At 35.6% G+C, this 11439-nt stretch overlaps 1 protein-coding gene across 2 annotated transcripts; it reads left to right on the top strand.

The window, feature by feature from the left end:
- The first annotated feature begins 2986 nt into the window (after window positions 1–2986).
- LOC18592766 (RNA-binding (RRM/RBD/RNP motifs) family protein) lies at window positions 2987–8176 on the top strand. 2 transcript variants are annotated; one of them, XM_007019640.3, is made up of 6 exons: window positions 2987–3618; window positions 3863–3995; window positions 4499–4634; window positions 5190–5226; window positions 6389–6662; window positions 6959–8176. In XM_007019640.3, exons 1-6 carry the CDS (start codon window positions 3436–3438, stop codon window positions 7000–7002), a joined length of 807 nt encoding a protein of 268 aa, XP_007019702.3. In that variant the 5' UTR covers window positions 2987–3435; the 3' UTR covers window positions 7003–8176. The 2 variants fall into 2 exon arrangements, with proteins under 2 accessions (XP_007019702.3, XP_017981659.1); XM_018126170.2 differs by having other exon boundaries at window positions 6939–8176.
- Window positions 8177–11439: the final 3263 nt, after the last annotated feature.

The following is an 11439-nucleotide window of genomic DNA, read 5'->3' as shown; positions in this document are numbered from 1 at the left end:
TTATACCCATTTAAACCTTAAAATATCATAAAACTTTCTTCTGGAAGCTTATTAGAGAAAATGACGAAATTATCCCTAGCTCGTATTATTACCTCTATACTTAGTTACAAGCCTATAGAGGTTGAGGTCTCACACTAATCATGGCTAATTTATACTTAATTTGGTGTTAATATGGATAAGATAAGTTGTTATTGATTTATTTGTGCTTTTGTAGGTGTTTGAAAGAAGAATTTTAGTAAAAGAAGGAGAGCAATGTTGAGGTGTAGACTTCCACTATATATATTTCGATATTTTAATTATAACTCTCTCTATAGAGCCTCAAATGAAGCAATTCTTAAACCATTGGAAAGATAAGAGAAAAATTTACAACTTTCATGTTCACCACTTTGCCTAGTTCGGCCTTGGAAAATGGTAAAAAATCTTGTCAAATTTGATGCACTGTAGTAGTCCTAGAACAATTACTATTTCTGTTAATTAATTGGACAAGGCTGCGACACACATAGTTTGATGAGGAAATTCCTGCTGAAATTGACTTCTTTTTTCACCCAACTTGACCTAACTTCCAAGCCTATAAAAGTAACCTTTTAGAGAAGAAAAGAGGAGAACGAAGGCAACACCAGATTGAAAGCTGAGAGTCAAGCCGTAAAGTCATTGAAGCTGAGAAGATTTTGAAGGATTCAAGAAGACTTGGAAGATCAAGATTATAATTATTGAGTTTATTCTTTTTTATTATTCTTTTATTTTCTTAGTTTGTTTTTATTGTTTAAGCTTTATTCAATGATGATGTGTGATTTGATGGGGAACTAAATTGTTAATCTAAGATTACGATTGAACTTGTTATGTAGTCTGAATTATTTATCTCTCTTTTGATTATGTTTGATAGATTTAGATTGTTTATTTTATTCTGTTCTTAATACTTCTAATTGTTTGATCACCAATTAGATTGAATTGGAAATCTAAGTTAAACCTTGACGAGGGATATTTAGGTAGACCTTGAATAGAATAGTGTATGATCGAATGCACTTAGTTGATTAGGTGATTTGATTTGCATATGGGGTAGACATACACTTATAAGCCATACGTAGCCAGGGTTAGAGCACAAACTTAATGAATCTTTCTTTAATTTAATTTGCATAGACATATAGTAAATTAATTTGGAGAGGTATTTTTATAAGAAACTCGATAGAGACTTTAAATAATTTAGTACTCTAGGTTAGCAACTTAATCCATTAAACTGAGTTAAGAGAGAGAGACAATAATCATATGAAGTATTGAGGGATATTATAATATTAGGTCTAGTAGTTGATTAAAGTTTCAGTTTAGTAGTTTTAATTTTTCTTTTTAATAATTTTAAAATTCGGTTGCTTGAATAAGATTAGGGTATTATAATTTTAGTAGTTAATAGTAAGAATTAAAACAATTATTCGTGAGAATGATACTCTACTTCATTACTATATTACTTATTAACGATACGTGTACTTGCGTGAGAAATCAACAACAACATCTTACATCCCAAAACATTCTAGTATATTTTTAATGTACTTATTTTGTGACAAACATAACCTACACGCACCTCTATATCTCTATATCCAATATTTTCTTCATAGCACCTAAGTCTTTTATTTTAAACTCACCACTGAGCTGTTTTTTAATACATTAATTTCTAACATACTATTAATAGCAATAAAATGTCATTTACACACACAACAAATGAATAAATGAATTATTTGGAAGCTTTCTACATTATACACAACTATTACACACACTCCAAGAATACTCATGTGCCTCCATGAACATATCAAACCTTTTATACCATTGCTTAAGAGATTGTTTCAAGCCATATAATGACCTCTTAAGAATACACACATAATCTTTCACACCTGGAACATTGAATCTCTCGGGTTGTTGTATGTAGATCCTCTGTTCAAGCTTACCATGTAAGAATAGTAGCTCATACTCAAGATCAAACTATGCCACTATAACAAGCAAATGCTCAAACTTGACTATGCTTCGCAATAAGAGAGAATATCTTATTGTAGTTGTTTCCTTCTCTTTGTGGATAGCACTTTGCCACCGGTGTACATAATAATATCTTTTAACATGTATCATATCGAAGCTTTATCAATTCAACATATGTACACTTTGGTACACATATTAAATATAAGATTAGAAACGGTTTATTGTTATATAGAAACAACATGGAATTAACAGTTTAGCAAATCTTTCATTAAAAAAAAAAAAAACCCTTTGAAGAAATAGGAGGGTTGTATGATACAAAAAAACATAATGATATCAAGACCCTATGATAGGGTTTGCAAGAAGACAGTGGAGTGTGGCTGTGAGTTGGAATTGAAGAGGGAAGACAGCGTTTGCCTTAGTCAGATTAATACTAGCTCTGTCTTATCAACCATTAATTTTATTTATTTATTAATTAATTATAACACTTGCAAAATTAGAGACACGCATTAGCCTTCCAGTCCCCTTAGAGAACAATAAAATAGTAGTTTAATAGGTTACCAACACATGAGTGTTTTTCCAACCAAGAGATACACACAGAATCACAACTTTAGTAACGAGAGAAGCAACAACCAATTGGATAATTGACCGTTGACCTCCCGCCTGATTTCATTCTCCCTAATTCGCTCCCGTTCCCTTCCCTTAATATCTCCGTTCCGTTAATGCCACTACGTACCTTGCCCAACATGATTACAAATGGGCAAGGTATATCTCGTAGTTTTGATAAAAGTCTGAGCCTAGGACTGTCATTTCCTCCAATTCTCTTAAAATAATAGAAAGTACAGCTATGCGGACATAATAATTCTGCATTAAGCAATACCAGTCGCGGAAGAGCACGTGAGGTCGAAAACATTGTAGTGGAGTGGAAGAATGGGCAACACGGCGCGTGAATGAGTGAAATACAGAATGCAAAGCTGTGGGGGCTGCATGTGTATATAATTCATGTCCGTATTATGAGAGAGGCTTTCCTCTTTTTCCAACTTTTGCTTTCTCTTCCCTCCCAATTCTCTCTTTCTCTTTCTCTTTCCATCTCTCTGACCTAATTGTGTCTTTGATCAACGCCACCAAATTCACCTCTAATTCTAAATCTAGGGAAGATCCATCCAATCCAAGTAACAGTGGTCTGTCTTTCTTTAGCCTGTGGCTTCTTGGTTTGGTTGCCATATACTTAGATCTATATTTTGCCACACGCACCCCTACAGGGACTTATTTAACATATACAAAATATCACTCCACAAGGTTTTTCTTTCTTTTTTGCTCACCTGTTTTTCTCCTTCGGGTGATAACGATAAAACAAGGGCCATCAAGGAGAGGAAGAAGAGCAAGGACTACAAGGGAAGGGAAGGGAAGAGAAGAGAAGAGATCATCGATCCTAAGTTGTTTCTGTTATTCTCAGAGTAGTGAAAGGACAAGAAAAAGATGACTCCAGCTAATTTGGCAGGTCAGTTTGGTGACACCACTTACACCAAGGTGTTTGTTGGAGGGCTGGCATGGGAGACCCAGAAGGATACCATGAAGAAGTACTTTGAGCAGTTTGGTGAGATCTTGGAGGCTGTGGTCATCACTGATAAGGCCACTGGGAGATCTAAAGGCTATGGATTTGTATGCTCTTCTATCTCTCTTTTTACCTGTTCATTCCATTCTCCAATCTTTATATCATATTATTTTTTTTTATCACTAGATCTTCAAGTAAATAAAAGATCTAGTGATGGATTTTACACAAAATGAAAAGCAAAATAGAAAATAGACCATTTTGTGTACAATATACTTTATTGTTTTTTAATAGTTGGATGATATTTTTTGTGATAATGGATATGAGATAGAAAATGTGCTGTTTCTACTGCAGGTAACTTTTCGTGAGCCCGAAGCTGCCATGAGAGCTTGCGTTGATGCTGCTCCTGTGATCGATGGGAGAAGGGCTAATTGCAATCTGGCTTCTTTGGGTGTTCAAAGATCCAAACCCTCTACTCCAAAGCATGGTGAGCAGCTTTTTCATGCTTTTGGTTTTACCTGAATTTAGGTTTTGGGTGATGGCATACATATCAGATCTGGAGAAAAGTTTTAGGTTTTTTTATTGTTACTGATCAGCAAAGGCTGGCAAGTGGTTACCTATTCAACATTATCTGTAAAAACTTGGATCGCCAGGGCCCAAGAAAATATTCCGTTTGCAGCAAACAAAAATTCGCAGTCAAATACAGCTATGAATATTCTTCAAAAAAAAAAATCGAGAATGTTAATTCTTGAAAAACAAAAACTCAGCCTTTGAATATTGCATGGGAAGTGCGTTTGTGTTTTTACAACATTCATTCTCATCTTCTGACGTCGCTTTCTTGGAAATTTTGCATACACATGCCAATATTTATCCAAAATGTTTGGTTCAGGACATGCATATTCCTGCATTAAAGGAGCATTGCATACATTAATTTTGTTAGTTGATTTTGGTTATAAAATCAATGAAATTAAATATATATATATTTGGCAGGAGGGACAGGCAGGAATTTTAGGGTGATGAGCTCTTTTCAGACAGGGTTTGGAGGGGGAGTGGGAACAGCTTTTCCTTCGGCTGCAACCTTCCCTCATTATGCCATCCAACAAGGGATTCCTTATAATGTTTATGGGTATGCTTTTTCTCCTCTCTCCTCTGCTCTATGCCATGTGTGTATGGGAAGCTGCATGCACGTGCATTGCCAACTCATGGACACCCAACACCATCGAACTAGCTAGGGCTGTCAAGCACGCTCATCCACCTTCTCTCTCTCTTTTTCTCTCTCCAACAAAAGTAAAGTTATTGATGAAACTCAGATGCATCAGAGCCATATATATATATATATATATATATATATTCATAGTGTCACTGTTAACAACAACATAATAATAATTAATTAAGTAATTATTCCTATCATATGATGGACGCTTTCTCTCTCAAACTTGTTTAATTTAGAACGATTAACAGTAGAACCTTTGAAACAGTAGAACTAATGTTCATGTTATGCACTACATGCACATGCACACCTACGATCACAGAAGATAGGCAAATGCATCTCGCTGCTTTCATTCATATGTTTATTCTATTTCGGCTGTTTTATATGTATATTTCAAACTTTGACTGATTTCTTGAGTGATTTCTAACTTTATTTCTTTTTTCTCTATGCATTGCCTTCACACCCTTTCAGGTACTCCCCATACTCGCCAGATTACACATACCCTACGGTTTGTACAGATTTCTCCTTTTCTTTTTGCTTTATCCTCACTACATCTTAGGATGCTCTTTCAAGCTTACCTTTTTAAGAAAACAATGACCCTTTACCTATCATTAATTCTAATATATATATATATATATATATATATATGGATTTCGTAGTAAGTTGTTTAATTTCCTTTCAAAAAGGAAGAATTATTTTGGGAAATAGATGATACTAATAAGTAATAAGAACCATGCATTTATATCATTAATCTAATTTATTTTGAGGCAGTTTGGTTGAGGTCTTAGCCTTTTTAAATATATGTCATTGGTTGGATGGAGCTGGCGGAAGATAACTTGTGTATCAGTTGTTACATTACTCAACACTTTACTTGTGAGCAGATCATCACCGACCTTATACCAACAACTTTACAGCATTTAAGATTACTTCAAATAACCCATTAGACAACGGCACCATAACCATGCATATAATTCACTTTTAAGATATTACTGTTCATCAACACTTTGAGAAATCACATGTCATATGTAGAATGCCTAGGATTTTGGAGTAAAAAATTATGATAATATGTTGTTTGAAGTTCCAAAATTAATTTTTTTAGTCTTTTTTGGTGTGAATAAATCATCAAGTTTAACATAGGAAAGAAAATTTCAAAATCATAATGCTTAAGAGAATAATAAAACTACTTTCTAAGAAAAAATGGACATTCCTTTGGAAGATAACGAGCAGTATAAGATTAAGCTCAATGAAGAGAGACATAAAAATGTGACAGTGAGACCCTTGATTAAAATGCATTATTTGTAGAAACGTTTGTCAAACAAACTCCTAATTTTCAAGGGGCCGGGGGACGTATAATATGCAGGCCTGTCCAGGTCAGAGCCTATGTACTGGTTGGTCCAGCAGGCCAGCTAGCCCTGGTGTCTTTGCTTTGTCTTCAACTTCTTGATCATTAGAAATTGGACCTGTGGTCCACCCCTCACACTTACAGTTTGTGGAATTGCAAGCACTAGAATTATATTTCCTAGCTGTTTCGATTGACTGTTTACAACACATTGTCAAAGGAGTTACTTGAACTTGATTATACATATTATAGACGTTGGCCATAATAGCATGTAGGTGCCCACGTGCATACAGAAATATTAACTGTTTTGAATTGTCTTCTTATGGTTCAGAGCTACTACAGTGTGTATGGAGGGGCCACTGCCCAGTATCCAGTGTATGGTGCAGGCCCTGGTGGGTTGATGACTGGTGCAGGAACAACATTCTACCCCTATCTTCAATTTGGAGAAGGAACTGGGGGAGCCACCGGCTACACCTCGGGTCAGGGATATGGTGTCCAATATCCACATCACCCGTTTCAGTACTCGGCGGTTAACTCAACTGGGAGTTACCCGCAGCACTATGGTGCACCCATGTCTCTTGCACCTACTCCAGCCTTGCAATCAGGTTTGTACTACTTGAACAATTTATGCAACTATTTTATTTTTGTCTGAAACAACTTGTTCAAGGTGTTATCCTCTCTCAACACCACACCCACACAAACGGCCCCACCCCACCCCCCCCCCCCTCCCCCAAAAAAAAAAAAAATCTTTTTTCTGTCATTTATGTATATTACATTTAGCTATACATAGAGAGACAATTTAAAGTACATTTGTGCATATATAATTGTATAATCTTATAATTATTTATCTACTGGAATAAGGGTACTAATATCTTTGACAGTGTGTTTTGCTGTGCCACAGGCGTGACCATGGCTCTTCATACCCCAGCAGTTCCCCATCGTTAAGAGACTCATTCCAAGCTAGCTATTCCACATTTCTTCAGCTGCTCTAAAGTCTCAACCTTCGGCCTAACCATGGTTCTCTTTCTCCCTCTGTCTCTATCTAACTCAAAGCCCGTGCTTGGCATCAGGGCCTTTGCACGCACAAACAAGGTCCCCCATAGGGGCCACAAATCACCTCCGAAACTGGAGAATCATGCATGTTTTTTCTGTTGCATCTTTTTCAAACAAGGGTTCCTTGAAGAGAACCAAAGCATTTTATCTCAACTCCAACTCAGCTATTGGAACAGCTAAGTTGGGATACTTTTTGTATCTCCGGCCCAGAAAGGCCAATTAAAACAAACTTTTTTTGTAACTTTAGCCTAGGCAAGGCTAATAAACAGAAAATGGTTTGCAAAAACTGTAAATTCAACAACACAAAATGCAAGCCTCGCATCTTCAAATTTAGTCTTTTAATGGCTAATCCCTCCAACTTTGGCTAATCACCTCTTGGTAATGAGGCAGTTTTAGCAAAAATCATGGGCATTGGACGCCCCAACGTTTTTTTTTTTCTTTTTGGTGCATTGACATCTAGTCTTAGGGTTTAAAAACTAGCTAGGGCAATGTAGTCATGTTTTTATAAATGCTTTTCCAACATCACGTCAGATCTTTATATAATATGTTTTAAAAAACACCATCTTCCCTTAGGGAAAGGGAAGAAAATGTTAACTAACGCTTGTTTCTTGTAAATTCATTGTGGCTAAACTTTGGGAGTATTAGCCCCTTTTCATTAAACTATAAATAGGAGGGTTAGTGTTTGTCCTTTTGCATTTAGCTTTTCTAATATTTCATCATGAAAGAACTCCATCAATGGATGTGGAGCTCAAAGCATTTGCATGTAACCCTGGGAGATATTTTGGTTCCTTAGGGTTCTTCTCTTCTAACCCACCAACCATGGTTAGGACTTAGGTAATCCTCATCACTCTCTCTCTTTCTCTCTCCTTCCCTCCCTCTCTCTCTTGAACTTTCACTTGGAGATGGTACTTGATACTCTTTATATGTATAAGCGTATGGTTTGGATTGTAAGTAGGGATCGATCGATGCTACTTAGAAGATGATTCATTCTCCATCTTTGATGGTTGAGAATGGATATGCTACTTACTATGCTTTAATTTCAGACTGTTATGCTTACTGCTGCTAATGCTTTGTCCTTGATCAGCAAACTGTGATGTTCTAAAGTTAAAATTTTGTCGTGTTTAATATTTGGCCTAAAATCATTGCTGCTTACAACCACTCAAGTATGGCAACTGTTGCTTTCGTATTCAATTCTTTTTTACACAATATAAAAGTGCTTCAACCCAATTTATCCTTGAAAAATTGTTCCATCTCTTCGATTGCAGCAACATGCATGCTATATCTAGAAACGAAATCCAATTACATATCCAATTAATGCAAAAATGAGAATTTTAAAGGGAAAGAATAAAAGCTCCAATTAATGCAAAACACTTGTGATCGATTGTAATGTCATTTTTGAGTTCATCCTTGTTTCTTGCTAAGGATCTGTACTGGGGAAAATTCTTCTTCACAATGGCGCGTCTACAAGCCCATAATTAGTATAAGATCGTAGACATCCATTTTTGTATCTATATATGCTAATGGCGATCAGCCCAAGAGGGATCAATGCATGATAAAATTTTCTTGACCAACCTGTTGGTTATTTTTGTTGAGATTTCCAGAAAAATACTCAGAAAGATGAACAAAATAATTCTCTGTGAAGAATAAGAAAAGAACAAAAATGAGACGCTTCAATATCTGGAAATTAAAAGATTCTCACACCCTTCATTATGTCATTTCTAGCATTATATATTTTCTAAAAAAAAAAAGCCAGCTAAGGTGTGTAGATGCAGCCTTGAGAAACAAAATCCTAAAACGTTGGAGCACTGAAATCGAACAAGAAGAACAATACGATAGTAAACAAGTCGTTTAGACACATAACTATAGTAGCCAAGTTAAACAACATAACAAACAATTGTTTCATACATAGGAAATAAAACAACAATTAAAACGACATTACAAAGGTGCGTATCATAACAAGTATTTGGTAAAGTTGACATGGCAACGTTTTGGAGTAATAAAGGACTATCATCAATCTTCAAAAAATCTGTTCCTTCCCTCCAAAAACATCAACTCCTTTGATTCACCCAGATCAAGCACACTGATTCACCAAATTATGATCATTCTTCAACACACCCCCGTGATCAAAAGTCTAGTTTACTCCTAGTCGAGATCTTAGAATTTTAAAACATTCTTTACCCAAAGCCCTTGTAAATATAACTGCCAATTGTAAGTCAGTTTGATAGTACCTTAGTTCAATCTACTGCTCCTTCATTGCATCCCTCAATGCATGATACTTCACTCAAATATGCTTTGTGCGACCGTGATGAATTGGATTTTTAGCTATAGAGACAGCAAATTGATTGTCCACATGAAGTACAGTACCTTTCTTTTAAATAAACCCAACATCCAAAAGTATCTTCCTCAACCAATGAACATGGTTAGTAGCTGTAGTTGTAGCAATATACTCAACTTCAGCTGAGAATTGTGCAACTATCTCTTATTTTTTTGAATTCCAAGTAAACATTACATTTCCAAATGAAAAACAAAAACCACCAATGCTTTTGGAGTCATCAACTAACCCTGCCCAATCACTGTCACTGAAACCTTGAAGCTCACTAGTATCCCTCTTCCTATACTTGAGACCAAACTCCACTGTCCCTTTTATATACCTTAGAATCCTGTTTGCAACTTTGAAATGCAACAAAGAAGGTGTTTGCATAAACCTTGACAACAGACTTGCAGCATACATGATGTCAGGTCTAATGGCTGACAAGAACAATAGTGATCCAATCATACTCTTGTAAATATAACCATACGCATTTGTTGAACCATCACTTTTACTCAATCTTTTGTGAACAGTGAGATGATTGTTGATTGGCTTGTAGGCATCCATGTTAAACTTTTTTAATAGATCTCTTGCATATTTTGATTGATGCAAAATGATTTGATCTACTTCTTGTTGAACTTCCATCCCAAGAAAATAAGTCATCAGGGGCCTAAGTCAGTCATCTCAAATGTAGACATCATTTGCATTTTAAATTCTTCCAAGTATTCAATAACTGGCCTAATAATTAGCAAGTCATCCAAATACAAGGCAACTATCAACATGATTGAATCATTAGAACTTCTCACATAGAGAGTAGGTTCAGTTCGGCTTCTATTAAACTTTTGGCTTTTCAAATAGTCATCAATCCTTTCATACCAAGCTTTGGGAACTTGTTTAGGTCCATACAAAGCTTTAATAAGCTTACAAACTTTGTTGTCAGCACCTTTTACTTCATACCCTTCAGGTTGTGCAATATAAATGTCTTCTTTTAAAATACCATTCAAAAAAGCTGATTTCACAAAGAGTATATGAAATTAATATATGAGTGTGTAGGAAAATTAATATATGAAATTAATCATTTAACTCCTCAAAGAGTATATCAAAAGAAAAAGAGGAATAAAAATAACAAGATGTAACTATCTAAGAAGGAGGAAGCTTATTGGTGAAATAAGGAAGAATATTGGTTGACCAAGTTTCAAATTGGAGGAATGGCAGGCTGAAGAGTTTGAGAAACAGAACCAACTTAGTCGATCAAGTCAGTCGACTAAGTGCTCTTTGCCAAGATCTACAAACTAGAAACAGAATCAACTTAGTCGACCAAATCAGTCGACTAAGAACTCTCTGTCTGCAATTTGAATCAGAGCACTACAAGACAGATTAACGATTAGAACTCATCCTCAACTGTTTTCAACAGCCATAAACTGCCAAACTGCCATTAAAGTTGTATCTCCAAGTATAAAAGAGTCTTCCAACAATTAGAAACAAGTTTTTGAGAAGCTTTGAAAGAGATTTGAGCTATAGAAAGTTGATAAACAAGCTTCACTGCACTTGTCTGCACTTAAACGCCTACTCTTTATATTTGTATTTAGCACTCAATCTTGTATCACTCAGATCAACCAGTGATCATAGGTACTTTCTTTTACTACCTTTCTTATATTCTTAGAGTGAGGAAGTCACTCTAAGGGGTTATTCAAGCTTGGGATAGCTTGATTGTTGTAGGTTGTGGTTGAGCCTTGGAAAACCACTTTGGGGTTTTAGTTGAGTCTGTGAAAAACTAGTGTAAAAGGTTTTGGCTAAGCTTGGTAAAAGCCATTGTAAGGCTTGGTGAAAGGTTGTGAATTTCACTAGTTTTTAGTGGATTTGTGGGAAAATCCTTGGTTGGATAATCAAGGTAGTGGATGTAGGTCTTGAACCGAACCACTCTAAATTGTTGTGCATCCTATACTCTGTTTTTATTTTCTTAAGTTTTGGAAATTAGTTTACAATATTGTTAAGAGCCAAATTGTGCTATTTACTCCCCC

The sequence above is a fragment of the Theobroma cacao genome, chromosome 8 (assembly GCF_053813885.1).
Source record: "Theobroma cacao isolate CCN51 chromosome 8, ASM5381388v1, whole genome shotgun sequence".
NCBI lineage: Eukaryota > Viridiplantae > Streptophyta > Magnoliopsida > Malvales > Malvaceae > Theobroma > Theobroma cacao.
This window is presented reverse-complemented; position numbering and strand designations above follow the sequence as displayed.